Source organism: Trichogramma pretiosum, unplaced genomic scaffold, assembly GCF_000599845.2.
Source record: "Trichogramma pretiosum strain Unisexual culture from Peru unplaced genomic scaffold, Tpre_2.0 scaffold19, whole genome shotgun sequence".
In the NCBI taxonomy this organism is placed as follows: Eukaryota; Metazoa; Arthropoda; class Insecta; order Hymenoptera; family Trichogrammatidae; genus Trichogramma; species Trichogramma pretiosum.
The window spans coordinates 914,253-931,448 of record NW_019641707.1 but is presented as its reverse complement, the minus strand read 5'-3'; the positions used below and the strand labels follow the sequence as shown (position 1 = coordinate 931,448).

The following is a 17,196-nucleotide window of genomic DNA, read 5'->3' as shown; positions in this document are numbered from 1 at the left end:
AATTTCGATGACGTTTTCATGCACAGCTTGTCACAATATTAAAAATCTTGGGTTAATTTTTTTGAATTTTCTAATTCGGAGCAAATTTAACTATGATACTTTTCAAGCTATACTGTATTCTATTTCTTCGTTTCATCTGTATTCATTATATTCTATTGTTGATTTGTCTCTCAATTTACCACAGAACCCGTCCATATATAACTCGTGTACTTGCGCGCCGCGCATCGAAAGTACTCGCGGCCGATGGACGGGTAGGTAGCGCATTGAACGCCGGACGCGCGCACGTCTCGTACAGCTACTGGAAAAGGATTAGCGCTGTCGATAAGTTATCGCTAGGCGTGCGCGCAAACAGCAAAATTTACAACTGCGAGTGGCTCGCGCTTCGGTCGTTGGATGTGTACATACGTAAGCTGACTCCAAAAATGAATGAGCGAGAGCGAAGCGAGACTATAAAAGTTAAATTTTTTTGTGAATGATTTAATAATTGCTTTGATTTTTATGGTTTTAATTTCTTTTGTTTGGTTTTTTCGATTAACACTCTTCGTTAGTTTTATGTATTTCTGAGACTGGCGACTGAAAAAAAAGGTTTTTTATACACGAGCTGCATAAACACGACGAATTTTCATTAAAATTATTTTCCTGATATCCTCCGTGTCGTCTTCGAAATTGCCTCACGCGTTTTTCGCATTAAACACGAATCGTGGCCACGTAGACTTTTTCGCGACACGAAGTGCACATTAATTACCTTCACGGTCGATTATTCCTAACGAAGGAAAAAAGCCGCTCGATTTTTGCTCACAATCGTTCTTCGGTGTCTTATAATGAAGTGTTCAAGAGTGAGCTCGCTCTCGGTCGTTTTATTTTTCTGCCTCTTTGTCCCCAATAGAATAGTAGCCGACGGTACAGATGACTTGGACTCCTCCTTAGACGATTGGGAAAAACATTCGGATGGAAAATTTACGGATCTGGACGCGGAAGTGGATCTCGAGGAATGGGTGATGAATCACGGCTCGTTGTTCCATCCCGACGGAGTGTCCCAAGCAGCCCAAGACGTTTGGGCGCATTATCGTGAGTTGCTGCGAGACCGACCCAAGGTCGGTAAGGTCGGTAAGCGAGCCCGAATGAGTTCCGACGAGGACGAGCCCGAGGAGGCCGACATCAATCGCACCAAACTCTCGCCGAAGAAGGTCTCGACGATAAAAAATTTCCTGCTCTACATTCAAAAGCTCGACAGAAATTACGACACGTTCATATCGAGGCTCGAGTTCGTCAACGAGCTTTACAAGCAATTCCTGATAATGCAGTTCAGCGACGGTGCTTTCTTGCAATTGACCAAGAAGAGCTTCGCGGAAAACACCAGGAACAGACACAATACCGTGGAGCAGAGCATGAGGACGCTGCACGATCTGTTCCGCAGCTACGACGGCCTCGTGAATTACGTTACGAACGAGAATGCATTGGTAAGTTATCACTGTATAGCTCTTAAAATAACCATTATTTTAATTCTATATAATGATAATGGCATTATTATCCATAAAGGTGAAAAATGAAAGTATCAAGAAGATGTGCGAGTACAAGTTACCGCCCCACGTCCGGATCTTCGACACCTACAAGATGATCGCGCTCGCGGAAATCAAAACTTACGTGCTACTCATGTGGAAGATTAATTATTTCGACGAGGAAGGATTCCGTAAGCTCGCTGCGTTTAATTACAATTATCATGTACATTTTTTTTTACAATTAACGAAAACGTGCGAATTACATTCCGCAAAGAAAGTCTCGCTAGATTGAGTAATTATCGCGTGTGTCATTAAAGTCTCGAACGAGTCGTGGGACGTTGCCGCCGACGAAGAGGACTTCGTTTTGTCGGAGCTGGAGAAGAGAATGGAGACACTGTACAACTTCGTCAAGCCGAAATTGAAGATAGCCCATCGCGACCTTTGGAGATGCGACCCAATAAAACATGTCAGAGGTATGGGATAACACTATTGATCTTGCGAAATAATTGTAAATATCTCATGACTCACGATGTCGGTGAAAAAAAGGCAAGACTTACGAGGAGTTCGGGCCGGTGATACAGAAGTATATAATGATCGAAAACGCTCCTTATCCGTTCGAGCTTGTCAAAAGTAGCCCCAGCGGATACTGCACGGAAACATGCTCCGATTATCGAAAGACCGAGCAGAAGGGATGCTCGGTGTGGAACGACGACGGTGAGCAAAATGCTACTTTTGATTGTAACGAAAAGCTCGTAATTATTTGACGATCAATTTTACAGGCTGCGCCGAGTTCGCGAAGAACAAGTGCAATGGCACGATTCACATGTGCGAAGAAATGAAAAATCCCCTCACTGTTTGTCCCTCGGACGTACGTACAAGAAAATTACATTTTTATGCATTGAAAATATTCTGACCGCTGGTCTTTTTTGACAGGGTAAGAGCGATCGTAGATACGAATTTGTAGAATTTACCAATGGTGAGAAGTACGGTCACACCGACAGGATGTGCCCAACGGATAAGGTATACGCTTACGCGTTTCCGAAATTGTTCTGGAAATGCGACTATTGCGTTTGTACCTGCGAGGATGATAGCTCGGAAATCGATCGATTCATTAGCTTGAGAGAAGCAACGTCTGATATAGAGGAAAACAAGTAACTATTATTGGCAATTTTATTTATTTTTTTATTCTTGTCTCCTATTCTTTCTTTCTTTTAATTATTATAACAGAATCGTGACGGGCATTCGATTGCAAAAGAAAAATCACATATTCCACATTCAAATACAGCAGTCCCGTCTGCTGCCTCACGGAGAAGTCGACGAGGACGACGTGTCCTGGAAGCACCTGAATTTATTCAAAGTGCACGACGAAGGCGTAAAGGAGGACACCGATTATCACAAAATTTCATGGAATCGGCGCGGATTTGCCCTTGACAATGTAATCTTACCCATCGGTTTCGTGATGACGGGAGTGAAATTCTTTCAATCCAATGGAGTTCTCTTAAGCCTGTCTGTTCGCTCTACTCAGTTTGATTTCAACACGGGGAAACTCAGGCAAGATAACTCGGCTTGGAGCCACGTCGTATTGGGATTTGAGTAAGGCCAACTTGAAGTTTTTTTTATAAAATCCAAATTTCATTGGAGTGATTTTAAACTGCTTTTTTACATCTATATTTAGTTCACAAAATCCGTTCCCTTTCAATAATTCCGTGAGCCCGATCCAGCAAAGCCCGGACTTTCGCTCGAGGGGAAAAAGGAGGCATTGGCCCGACTCGAAGCCCGGCCAATACCTGGAACTGGTGAACTCGGATTTCAAAAGGGATCTGGGCCAGACGGTGCTACCGTTCGTCGACGTGCAATCGGTCAAGTCGAGAAAGCCGGTGCCGTTGGCCGGTGCTGGATTGCATCATAGGGGGCTCCAGGGCTCCGGTGGTTTTCTCGCCTTGAAAATGTTCAGTTACAATTTCGAGCCTCACATGCAGAAACGAGTTCACCGCGGCGACTAAAATGAAATCGCGGAGAAAAAAGAAATTATAATTAAAAGATGATTTCCATACGACGACAAGACATATTTAGACATAAGAAAATAAATCGAATAGAAGAGAAAATTTAATTACCATATTTGGTTTATAAGAATCATTAAAAGTATTAAATGAAATCTATGAATATTCAGGTGCAATATCCATTCTACACGTACACAAATATCAATTAATGATTTAGTCCTTTCTCCATTATAGATCAACTATACGCCTAAATGTTTGGGGTGTTCGGAATAGTCGTCGAGACGTATGCGCCTTGCAATTTTTTTATAGTTGAATATTTGAATTATAAACTATAATAAAGAAAATAGTGAATTTTTGATGGAGTATTATTATTTATTTTATTATATTATGTTTTATATTTTTCTAAAAGAAAATACTTTAAATTTTATTAATCAAAACTATCTTATCAAGAGTTTATATATTTATTGACTTTATATCAGTAAAAAAAATATTACAAAATTATTACAAAATTTTAAAAACTAATGTCTTGAAGCTGAAAATATAAATAGTTATCAATAATAATAACTGGAGCACTATGTGGTGTGTGTTACATACAATACAGTTTTGCACCATGCCGTCGTACTGTGTTTCAATTTTTCACATCTAGATGGCACTAACGCGTTCTGCTATTAATGCAAATTTTAGTCATTGTGCGTTGTTCTTCAATTTTTTCAAATTCCAAACAGTTTGTTCTGGATCGATTGCTCGTTTGATACAAAGTCTGTAAATAAATTGCTCACACTTTCTTCCATCTGAAATTCAAAGCAAATTTACTTTAAAAAGTTCCTGAAAAAGAGTATGTTTTACTCGGTAGGGAGATAAAAGGTCCAAAACAATTGGTCCAATGCCAAAAGATCCAAAATTCAAAGAAATGTAATTAATTGATTTGTAATATGTTCCAAAACATTTTTTAAGCAGATTTTTTTTTGAATTCCAGAGAAATTGGTGAAATTAAAAAAAAAACGATTGTTAACTGAAAATATTTAGAGATCAAACCATTTTATCATCAAAGATATTTACAAAAGTTACAAAATATCTTCGGATTAATGAGAATGTATTACTATCTTCATTTTGTACATTAAAGTTTGATTTAATATTGTTTTTCCATTTTTTCAGGTATCTCATTGATTTTAAACGAAAGAACGCAAAAATATTTAGCCAGATATTTTTGAAACAAATTTTTATTCGTTGAAAAACCAAAATTGAACACTTGATTCATTTCCACGAAAAATTGAATTTGCAGCTTTTTTACAAATTTTTAAAAATTCAAAAAATTACGGTCAATGCATTTATTGATGAAAAATTTATCTTGATGAGAAAAGGCATATGTACATCCGTGTAGTCATGATTATAGTGATTAGGCATTATACGCGTTAAAATTTCTAATTTGATTCGAAAAGAGACGCATTTAGAGAAACATGTATCCTCGGGTGTGAAATCTTACACTACGTGCGCTATATTGAAACCCCCACGCACAACTGATCAAAAGAACCCGTGATGATCGCGACAAATTTCATTTCTCTCGTGGCTTTTAAGTGACTCTGTTCATGGTGTGTACTCTCAAAATAAAATTCATGGTGCACCAAAAGATTATAAAGACTCGCCAACAATTCTCGCATACAGTGTATGAAAGTCCTTGCTAAAGCTCGTCCTGGAAGAGACAACTCATTACAGTGTTGAATTAATAGAAAAGTTTCACCGATGAACAGGATTCGTTTGATAACGTTATATTCAATTAAACAAAATTTATTTCAAAAATTGTTAAGTGATGAAGAGATGAGAATTATTGTATTCAAGAAAATCTTTCTTGTTATAACAGCATAAATTTTATGTTTAATTATTTCATTAAAACTTTTGCTAATAGAAGCGTTTTTCATCTATTATTCCTTTGTGATAATTATGAACTGGCTAATTAAGAAACTCAATAGCAGTGAAAGTGCCTTTGTTCTTCTAATCGCTAATAATTACTAAAAGTGCAAAATCTAAATGTTTCAATTTCTTAAACGTCTTTGTTGAATAGATTCAATTGAATACAAACGTCAAATCTCGATCAATAAATAGACATATGAATGTACTCGATTTTCATAAACGTTAATTTTAAATTGATTGTAAAGTACGAATGATCTCATTAGAAAATTAATTCGGTAAACTAATTAGGAAAAGCACACGGACCCACCTCTATACTTAATGCGTTTTTGTATGTAATCGCAACCGTTCTTGATTACGCTCCAAGTTTTCAACTGGTCAGTTTCCTCCACAATAATTAGCATGTCATAAAGATTGAAAATCTACCTATCATTTAAATCATCATATTCATAATTATTTTCATCCTCCGATCCAATTTTCATATCTAAGCTCGTAATCGTTGGTTCAATTTCACAGTGTTCATTACATGCTTTTATTCCACGAGGCTTATATAGGAGCGAAATGTACTCGAGCTTCTTTTACAAATAAACTTTTTAAACTTTTTCCGCTCGGTATAATGTATACGAACGAGGCATTGAACGAGACCATTCGCGGGCATCTCAAAATATCAATTTCACAAACGACTAATAACCATCGTTAAACATACATATTTCACTTTTACTCTGGACGAAAAATGCCACAACTTGTATACACACATAATACAAAACCAAAGCAGCCGAATGTCATAATTGGCGCAATTACACGCCGATTTATTAGTTTAGAAAAAAAAATTGCTCGACTTTGTATGTATGGCTATATGCTGCTGCACCGCTCGACCTATAATAGTTGTGTGTCTGCGCGGCCGTAAAATCACCGCGCGCACGATTTTGTCAATTCATTGGCGAGTGTATTTTGAATAATATATTTAACGAGGCAGCGTTTAAAGCGTTCACCGAGACCGAAAAAAAATCACCTTTGTCGAGGAAAAATTATATTTCACGCGCATCGCGCGACGTGTATAATACGGCAGTATTATACTGAAAAAAAAATCAACAACAACAACACCTGTCACGCTTTTCTAGGTAAAAAGATTTTTAAGAAGGCGAAATTTCGTTAAACGGCGAGTCGGCTATATCATACGAACAATACACGTGGTTTTATTATCCACACACTCGCACACAACTCAAAGGCTCGTGCACTCTTCGAAATTGAATAAAATGCTCAACTTTATGATATTTCGCTCTTCTTTCGTCAATACCCCCTCAGCTTACATGATACAACGTGCGCAGCGATAATTATACCTTGCCACTTTCACTTATCTTACACAAAAAAGCGTAATAGCTTAATGCAACTCTGCCTCGCGGTGTGTATAATGGAGCGAGCTCCTTGGCCATATACCTATCCTCTATCCTCTATACTGCAATGCGCCGCGCAGACATGTATCCTAACACACAGACTACAACAACTCACGATCCATCACTCGGAAAACATGTGCGCGCGGAGCTCCGAGCTCGTCGGGCTTTTAACGTATTATACGTTATGGCCCCGCAAGGTTTCTAGTAACATAATTTTTCGGTTTAAATAAATTATTCATGCAAATAATATAATTGGCCCCCCGACGTTTTTTTCTTCTTCTTCTTTTTCTGTATATTATAACTCAGGAGATATCAATGCTTGCGTCGACGCGCTCGGTTATATTATCGCGTTTGTGTGTGTGCAAACGTTAAAAGCGAGCGCGATAAAAGGCATTAATCATCATCGTGTATAATGTTAAGGAGATTCATAATTTTTGCGTACTTCAATTAATACTTCGTACACACATACGCACACGCTCTTCTGCGTTGCTGCACACACAGCTCTATCTTGATCTTGGCGCATGATCTCGACTTTCGACAGCATAGAAATTTGAGATATCGTGTGCGTACGCTCCGCACCGAGCACGCACGAAGCTATATACACAACACACACACACATACATATTGCTTACAGAACGAGATTATATTTTTATACATACACGAGTTAAAACTAATATAAACGCATCGGTTAGTAATAAATAAATGCGTGTAATAATATGATTATATATCCGATCGGCAATTGGCCACGATCGCTATACAGTCGAGCCTCGTACTTCCTCTGCGCGCGTATGGGTATTAAAACGATACGTACGTGTACGCGTGTATAATTATATAACGATAATCGCAATTGTTAAAAGGTCATTGATAAATGATTCTCGCGAGATATGTACGCGCGTATACTGCACATGCGTACATATATAAACGCTGCGCGTCCGCGAGTAAAAGTTTTTGCAGCTATATACCTTTCTCCAGCGCGTAAAGACGTGTACGCGTCGTGACTCTTTTTTTCCTTCTTTCTTTTTACTTTTCCTTTTTTTTTGTCTCCGTCCTCGTTTTTCGTCGCATCTCGGTATTTAATGCTCCGACGAGGAATCTTACGCATCATCGTGTGCGTTACAATGCTTCGTACATGTTGCATTGCGTCGTTGGAAAAGCTGCACATAGAGAAACAGATGGTGTGCGTGTGTGTGCGAAGACACGCGCACGATTCTTTGGCATTTACGACGAAGTGTGTACATTATACCATTACACACGTAAGCATTTGATCCTGTTTGTGTGTGTGTGTGTGTGCGTCGAGTATCGGCTTTAATAATACACGATATATAAAAAACGGAAAGAAAGAAAAAAAGGCGGAAACGAAGAAAGCCGCGGAGCGTGCAGCGCGCGGAGCACACCGCAGCTCGCATGCACCACAGCTCGAGCTTGCGAGCGCCAGTATGTGAGAGAGCTCAATTTATAAATGTAACATTGCCATTAGAATGGCTAATTGGCATCGCTTGCACGTGTATATGTATATTATACCGCCAGGTAGACGTACGATGCGTATTTGAGCGGCAAATGATTTCATCCAGTTCGTACGGAGAGAGATTTATGTTTTGCTATCTTTATATTTTTTAAGTGTTTTTTTTTTTTTTTTTTTTTGAGACGAATAGATCGCAGTGGCACTTTTTTATCCTTCCATATCGCGTCGCGTTAAAAGTAAACGCGTACAACTACGTAAGATACTTAAATACGCGCGCTCATGCATTTCCGAAACCATATATATACGTATTTGGAGCGCGGGGGAATTACTTTATACACACAATACGCACCAAGTCTCATAAACATGTATATCGGACGCGGAGAGAGGAAGGAAAAAACGAAGAAGTATACATACCGTATCACGACTGTACGTCGAAAATGATTTTCTATTTACAACTTTTTCGATATATATATTATGTGTTTTCCGTGACTGCTCGCAGTTTATTCGTCCAAGCTGCTGCTGCTGCCTTCCGAAAGCCTGTCATTACGTCTAAAATTGTTACTTCGTATATGCGTTATAAACTTTTGCGACTGCCATGCCAAGCTTCCGTGAAAATTATTGTAAAACGTTATACAATTCAGGCGTGTACGTACGCACGCTGACATCCGCCGTCAATAAAAGCAACAACAACAACAGGGGATAAGATTAAGTTGACTATGGAATTATCAACTTTACGCGGGTAAATATTTCTAAAATCAAGTACAAAAAAAGAGAGAACATTGAACGAATGATAATTATGAAAACTCGCGCTGCTCTAGACTCTCTCGCGAAACAGCACACACAACACAACGCAATTCCGCCGTCTTTCAAACGGAGATATAATAACAATCAGTCGAATTGCGGCATTATTATGAATAACGTATACATACGCGAGCATTAAAAAAAAATGCACGCGAGTTTAATGTTGTACGTCGGATATTTTAACGTGAATGCGTTTGTACTCTACGTACGCATGCATCATATACATATGCACACACACGTGTATGAAAGTATAATGTTCCGAGCGAGACTCTCTCTAATGCAATTCGCATAATTTACGCGTTTCAGTTGGTTTGTTTTTGTTTTGTTGTTGTTGTGGTTGTTGCTCCCGTCGTCGTCGTTGTTGTCGTATTGTTCGAAACCAACAGCCGAAGTGACATTTTTGGACTGCACAATTCGCGTGGGAAAATTTCCGATTTGTAATATTATTATCTCGGGCTTGAGTGACGTAGATGAGAAATATTTTATTTATCATTATTTATTTTTTAAATTCGAATCGAACATAATGAAATCATTCATCATCGACGCGAAGCATTGGATTAACGTTAAGTATATAGGTGCTCAAGTAGATCTTACTCAATGCAGTGTTTATGTGAGGCCGAACGTGAAGTTACGGAAACTGCACCGCCTCCGCGCGGATCAATGACCCCCTCATAAGTATAAAAACAAAAGTATAGGTGCCTATCTATATAGGTATATCACAACATATCGTAAACACAGCGATGAAAGATGATTGTGCGAGGTTAGGTTCGAACTTTGAAGCATCGCGTTTGTATTTTGTAAACACAGGAGCGCCGCTCTGTAGCAGACGGAAAAAAGTCCGCAACGGTTTTGCGCGCGTTGTTTATACTCGCTACTTGTTGCATCGTGCCGCCGCCGCCGGTTACCGGCATGCTTTCGGTTATGCGTACGCGAGCGAATGCAGGTGATTTTGGCGTCCTGAAATCATGCTGCAAATGTATTCGTTCTAATTTGCCATCTCGGTGTGCAGAATGTTGCATAGGTTTTAGAAATTGATTTTGTACCGATGAATAAAGTGCGGTATCGGCTCGCATTAATTTAGTGTACGAAAAATATTGTCCTTTCAAGGCTATTAAACATCTATCGTCCGAGTGTCACCGACTGCATAAACAATGTGCGATCCACCAAAAGCTAAAAAACCAAGACTCGAAGGAGCAACTTTCTTGGAGCTGAAAGAAAAACTCCGTCGAAAGAAGAAAATACTCATTGCTATTCCAAGATTGCAATTACTTCCAGCCGGACTGAGCGCGAGTTTATCCATCAACCCCAAAGATGATGATAGAATACCAATATTTTTGAGTGATGTTCAGAACTTACTCATGTATTCTATAGCAGGAACTAGCTCTCCGTATGTGCCTGAAAGATGGTGCAAAGTGGAAAAGTTCAACAGAATATCCCATACAGTAGTATTGATTGTTGAGGGTTTACACTTGAATCATTACAAAGCTAATGAAAAGATTCTTCATACATTAAAGTCTTGTATGGATCATAAATTAGAACTGGTAACCCCAGCTACTTTTAACGGATCCATTGCAGAAGAAATTATTGCTGTGCCTCTCACTGGAGCTCACAGAAAATCTTTAATTAAATGTTATGGATCTTTGGAAGCAGCAGGTGATCAAGCAAAAGATTTAATTAAATTAAAACCAATTGTTTATCCTGCTCAAAAAGGTGACTTACTTTTCTATTATTCTAATAAAGCACAGTAAAAAATATTAAATTGTTATTTTTATCTTTTTGCAGTTGAAAGTAAAAATCATTCCACAGATACTGAAGACTTACCAGACAGTGACAAGTTTTCAAGAACAGAATTAATACTTTCTCCAATGCAATTAATAGAAGAAGGTTATCCAATACCTTCTAAAGGAGGTTTAGCTAAAATTTATGAAGATTTTGAATTTACAAAGGAAGAATATGCTGAAGTGAATTCTAGATCACCCATGTTTGGTTTGGATTGTGAAATGTGTAAAACAACACAGTGTGTTTTGGAACTTACACGTATATCAATCATTGATGAGCATCTGAATGTTGTATATGAAACCCTAGTAAAACCGCCTCATGAAATTATTGACTACCTTACTGAGTACAGTGGAATAACAGAAGAAATGATGGAGAACGTAACAATAACATTGAAAGATGTGCAAGAAAGTATCAAAAAAATTCTCCCTGCTGATGCTATTTTAGTAGGTCAGAGTCTTGACTCTGACTTACAAGCTTTAAAAATGATGCATCCTTATGTGATAGACACATCTGTTATATTTAATATGACTGGTGATAGATATCGTAAATCAAAGTTAGAAGTTCTGTCTCAAACTTTTTTAAATGAACGTATTCAAGATGGTGAAAATGGTCATTGCTTCAGACAAGATTCAGTAGCTTCTATGAAATTAGTCAAATTAAAATTGTCAAATACGCCTGATTTTGGAGATTTAGTTCTTGTCCCGCACTCTTGTCAACAAATTCTAGCATCATCAATATTTAAGCAAATCAATAAAGAGGAACCAAAGTCAGCAGTGATTGCTGGAAATCCTTTAATTATGAGTGAATATAGCAAAGTTTTAAAAGGATCAACTTTGAAGATGACGAATGATGAACATTTTCAACAAGATGACCTATTAAGGATAGTTGTAAAAGACACCAACAAAGACGTCATAAAAAGGTATTTAGAAGTAATGACAGAACATGCTTTAAACCTTTGTCACATCAAATTGACCAAAAAGGAATTAGATGAAGAAAACATAGCTAAAACACTCAAATCTGTAAACAAGTGGGTAAAAAAAATATGGAATCAAGTGACAAATCATGGTTTAGTATGTGTTATATTTAGTGGAACAAATGATCCAGAAAATGGTGGTTGTTTTCTAAGTATTAAGAAAAATACATCCAATGATTTAATTGATAAATTAGAAAGTGAATTTAATAAGTTTAAAAGTTCTCAAGCTCCTATACCAATGACACTTATTGATTAAAAGATAATCAAATGAAATTTTAGGTCATGTAGGTAATCTACTTAATATGTATAGCAAATTGTTAAAATGACCATAAAATTGCATAGAACCAAGTACAACAATTCTAATCATGTTTATGAGCATTATATTTTTATAACTCAATCGATTTTTAACTTACTTGTTCATTAAAATAGTATAGAAATAAATAAGTTCATGAAATAAATCAAATGAAAATGAAAATATAATTTGATTGATATTATAAGCTCCAGTAAGATAGAGTAATTTTAAACTGAAATTGTTAAATTATATATCTGCAGTCTAAAAGTACTGTTTATTTCTAGATAATCATAAGGAATTTTTCATGAACTATTATTTTTGTCGATTGTATGTGAATTAATTTTTTTATTTATAGTACAATTTTACAATAGACGCAATTTCGAAACATACACAAAATGTCTCTTGTCTTTTGCAACCCTAATCGTCGAAAAAATAGATCTCGCATTGATAAAATTTATCACAAACGATCGAATATTTTCAAGTTAAAAAAAAACAGAAATATAAAGTGTTAACTTTATGCGTGTTTATGAGAAAAACAAACCCAAGCAATATCTCTCTCTCTCTCATGCTACCTTACAGCGAAAATGAATAAACAACACAAGAGGCAATAACGAAAAATTGTGAAAAACTAAAACAGCAGGTCACTTATTTAGTTCGGCATGCGAGTCGCGCGCGGACTTTTAAAGGCAGTCGACCACGCGATATATAGGTAAAAAAAAAAATACATATATAAGTTAACGCTACGGGCACATTGTGCGTTTCTTTTTCCGCGCCTTTCTCAGCTCTCCTTCTTAGCTTATATATATATATATTGCACGTGTGCGTATAATAATATTATATAGATATAGATATATGTATAAGAAATATTATAACAAGTTGCACAACGTCACCAACGCGCGTACGTACATACGTGCGTATTTAGTGCATGTGTGTGTGTAATGTAGAGCTTTAGAAGCTGTTAGACAATTCATGTAACTTCTTGGATAATATTTTGTGCTCAGCTCAAGCGCGTGTAATTTCTATATATATGTATGCCGTGTGTGTGTGCGTACGTCTACAGCACATAACGTTTTGGTATGTGAGAAGCTTTATTGTTTTCCGCGCGGCATATAGACGCGCATAAAACTTGACGCAACAATTAAAGGAGATCACAGCAACAGCAGCAGCAGCAACACAGGAGTACACACGCGTGCGCGTATTATTAATGACGTTTTTCTTCATTTTTTTTCTCCACGTGTTACCCCATGTGCGGAAAGAGCCGCAACTTTATTACATTTTTCTCTTTCATTTTTTTCCTACGTATAGGCAGTGCGCGATGCCAAATTACTGTCTATTTCTATATTACTATCTCTCACTTATTTACTCGATCGCGCGTCTCGTAGGCGCATTAAGAGATACTCATAAGAGGATTAATTAGGGGAAAAAGTCGCGTTCGCACTCTCCGGCTCGAGCTACTCTCTCATGCGCGCGCGCGTAATATCTTTGGAATTAATTTCGATAATTTAACGGCGAGTCTCTCTCTACGCTTTATAATTCGAGTTATGCATATAATGTTATTATACACATACATAAACACACGCAGCGATTCTTTACGAGGTAGCCTCTAAGCAAATATATGTACACAAGCGGGCAAAGATCGTACATATATTTCACTTTCATAGTTGTATAAATATATGAGCAGCAGCGGCAGCGGGGCGCAATGCTATATAATTTACGGATTATTATGCATTTGCTCGTGCGGCGGCGATGCGTTCACGTAATTTTTGGCCTACATATCTTATCGGCGGTGCACATGTGTACATTTGCGGAAAACACACGATATAAACGTCGCGACGTGAACACGATGAGAGTTCCTCATATCAACTCGAGCGCACGATTTCCGATAGTCCGCGCGATTCCGAAAGAACCCGATCTTTCGTGCGTATCCATAAGAATTCATTTATTCCTTATTTTTTTTTCTCTCTTTCTATTTTGCTCCGGTTAAAAGCTCATAAAATCAAGTAATTAGCCGTAAAGCACCGGGTACGGTGCTCAAATAATAGGCATAGGATTGTTTTTTTTTATTTTCAAGCTGCGTACTAAAAAAAAGATACATGCAAAACATCCATCATGAATATCAGTCATACGGCCTAGCTTTAATATTAATGGGAGTCCCCGTTCGCACAAACGGCTCACACAGACGGCAGTAGCAGCGGCAATTTAACGCCAAATACACAATCCACCTAAATACACCGGCGCGCGCGCGCGTCGTAATTTGAAAAGCTCTCCGATATTTTCTCACACGCGCGGCAGAAATTATGCGCTCGCCGCAGTGTCGCAATGCGACAGCCTGCCGAATCGATCAATTATAATAATTCATATAGTTTTTTTTCCTCTCTCTCTCTCTCTCTGCAAACGCGTCGCAATGTGACTTTGTCGTTGTCGTCGTTGTGCATTATAGACTTTTCCCTCGTCGTCGTCAGCCTATATAGCTCTCTGTGCGCGCGGCTGCCACATTATTGCGATATATGGGGCCTTCCCGCGGCCCATTCGCGTAATCTCGGTCTCTCTCTCTTTTTTAAACTTTGAATGCATTTCCTGTGTCGTATACCGCGCCAAGCCACGCTGTACAAATCTTATAATACGTCGCGCTGTTTACATTGTCTCGCGCGTGAATTGTCAGTTTTGCGTGCGCACCGCGTCTCTCGCTTGAGTAAAATATAAACTCGCGCGCGCTCTGCCTATAGGCTAAGGTGTATACTGTATATACCTATACATACATTTAGTTTCTTGTCTTTTAAGCGCGCGCGACAGTTTCGTCATGCACACTGCTGCTGCTGCTGCAGCGACCGCTCATGCAGCTCGACCGATACATTTTATAATAAATTATCAATTATGCACCGTGAAGTAATACCTCAACTGTGCGTGTCGCTTTTTGCATATTACACGCAAGCGTAACGACGGCGGATGTATCGTGTCCGCGCGCAGGATCTACAGCGGACGATGGAGGCGTCTGTATAATTGAAGAGGAAGATATTTTTTTTCTCTCCTCCACTTTTGTATTAATTGGTCGCGAGTGTATAATGTAACCAATGAGTAAAAGTATAGAATCGATTGGAGAAATAAATAATTGATAGTTGCGGCGGCAAATTGCGATCGGCGTCGCGCGGCGCGACAAAATTAAGACGCGGTACATGCACGCGCGCTCGCCGTTCGCTTATTACAGGGAGTGCACCGGGGAGAGAGAGAAAAAAAAGCAGTCGCTTATTAGCATATGTTTATAATATATAATCGTGCGTCTCTGCGCGCACAAAGATAACTTCCTGAAAACTCGGCGCGCGGCCGCGAACGAAACTCGCGCAAATTAATATTTCATATTTTATATTTTTTTCTTTTCTCGCCCGCCGATTCGCTTTAACGTTATCATTATTTTGCGGCTATAATTGAGCCAAAAAATATAGAACGGAAAAATGCGGCATTTCTCTTGCTCTCGGATATGTGTCTCATATACGTACGCATTTGACGCGCGATACGCAATATAATTGCAAAATAACGCAGTTGATTAAACGTGACGCTAATGCACGAAACAAGTGGCCAATTTGATATAGAGAGCGCATAGAGAGAAAGCAAAAAAACAATATGATATTTTTAAGCGCGTTTTAGAGTGCCATGCCGCAGTTAATATGGCTTATGTTATTGGGCTGTGCGCGGCATAATGTGAGTAGTACGCGTTACGGCTCTCACGTGTGCGCACTCATAAATACATACGATATCGTATTATATCCGAAAAGTCGCGTGTCGGCTCGAATTTCATTGATTGAAATTATCGAAAAATAACGAAAGGAAATTAAGAAAAGAAAAAAGGAACGATTTTATCGGCGACTATAATGAATTAATAAATTAATAATTATTGATGAACGAAACGGGCCCGTTGACAGGGAAAGTTGTTTTCTCGAATATGTATCGAGCTACGCGCTAGGCACTACACGGTATATAACACATTTTATAAACGTATTTATTTATACATAGAGTTGAAATCGAGTTTCATCTGGTTTTCGTACGCAGTATCCAAGTCCTGGGCTCGCGCGCGCATTATGCCATCATAATGGAAAGAAATGCGCGCGCGCGCCTCGAACGATCGATCGCGCTCGTGCCGATTTATTTAGAGAAAAACGAGTAAAACAGGTCTAAATGGTGCGAGCAGCCGTGGTGGGCCCTATACATATCCAATTTTTTTTTTAATTCTGCCCGCAGTGCGCAAACAGTACGTTTATAACCGCGCGCGCGATTGATTTCGTCGTTGTCAATCAATTATACGTCGCGTAGTTTTGGAGTGTACATACGCGAGCGTAAAATGCACATTTATATATATAGATCGCGGCGTATGGGTGCATTTCTCGCGCGCGCGCGCGCGCGCCCGATAAGCAAGTGAAAATGTAAATACTGCTGCGGTACATACGTACACGTATATATGTTAGGTGCGCGCGCGCGACATTCCTCGAACTGCACGCAGCAGCAGCAGCAGCAGCTTATTTGACAAGCCCGCGAGCGATCTCTTTTTTTTCGCGTCTTTTTTTTTCGTTCATTTATTTATTTATTTATACGCGTCTCGCGCGAGCTCTAGGCGCGCAAACGAGGTGTACGGCATATCCGGCTTGCTTTACATAGAATTGAGAAATATGGCGTGTGGCGACAAAATCGCTCGGACGCATAGACAGCAGCAGCAGTCAAAGAGAGAAGGTGTATACAAAATGTATATATACGTTTACATTTATATATAGGTACGGGATAGACACACACACGCTATATTATAAACGAGCGTAATATGTAACACGTACGCGACAAATAGCTTATCACGCGCTGCTATAGAGCTGCACTTGTGTACACTCATACACACATACGCTTATAACGCATGCATCTACTCTATAAGCTCGTTTATAATACGGCAAAATGAATCGAGGAGCGAGTGAGTTGTCTTTTTTCGCTTATACTCGGAGGCGGCCAGCGAGCTCGTATATATGTATAATAACATGCACCGCGTGTGCACTTACACTTTCGTGCTGCAGCTCTCCCCCGGCTTTTATAATGTTGGCCGTACCGTGTGCCAGGCAG

The 17,196-nt window shown here is 38.8% G+C and overlaps 2 protein-coding genes across 2 annotated transcripts; both read left to right on the top strand.

Annotated features, from left to right (window-relative positions):
* Positions 1-821: 821 nt before the first annotated feature.
* LOC106659714 lies at positions 822-3,783 on the top strand. Its single transcript, XM_014382393.2, has 8 exons — positions 822-1,460; positions 1,540-1,690; positions 1,817-1,972; positions 2,046-2,213; positions 2,279-2,367; positions 2,433-2,650; positions 2,727-3,092; positions 3,175-3,783. The coding sequence occupies exons 1-8, from the start codon at positions 822-824 to the stop codon at positions 3,500-3,502; spliced, it is 2,115 nt and encodes a 704-aa protein (XP_014237879.1). The 3' UTR covers positions 3,503-3,783.
* A 6,422-nt stretch (positions 3,784-10,205) lies between these two features.
* On the top strand, positions 10,206-12,156 carry LOC106659713 (small RNA degrading nuclease 5-like). Its single transcript, XM_014382392.2, has 2 exons — positions 10,206-10,771; positions 10,844-12,156. Exons 1-2 carry the CDS (start codon positions 10,213-10,215, stop codon positions 12,067-12,069), a joined length of 1,785 nt encoding a protein of 594 aa, XP_014237878.1. The 5' UTR covers positions 10,206-10,212; the 3' UTR covers positions 12,070-12,156.
* Positions 12,157-17,196: the final 5,040 nt, after the last annotated feature.

Coding starts and splice junctions, on each gene's coding strand:
- LOC106659713 (XM_014382392.2), top strand. CDS start 10,213: ATGTGCGATCCACCAAAAGCTAAAAAACCAAGACTCGAAGGAGCAACT. Junction 10,772..10,843: donor TGTTTATCCTGCTCAAAAAG/GTGACTTACTTT, acceptor ATCTTTTTGCAG/TTGAAAGTAAAAATCATTCC.
- LOC106659714 (XM_014382393.2), top strand. CDS start 822: ATGAAGTGTTCAAGAGTGAGCTCGCTCTCGGTCGTTTTATTTTTCTGC. Junction 1,691..1,816: donor TTTCGACGAGGAAGGATTCC/GTAAGCTCGCTG, acceptor GTGTCATTAAAG/TCTCGAACGAGTCGTGGGAC. Junction 2,368..2,432: donor TCACTGTTTGTCCCTCGGAC/GTACGTACAAGA, acceptor CTTTTTTGACAG/GGTAAGAGCGATCGTAGATA.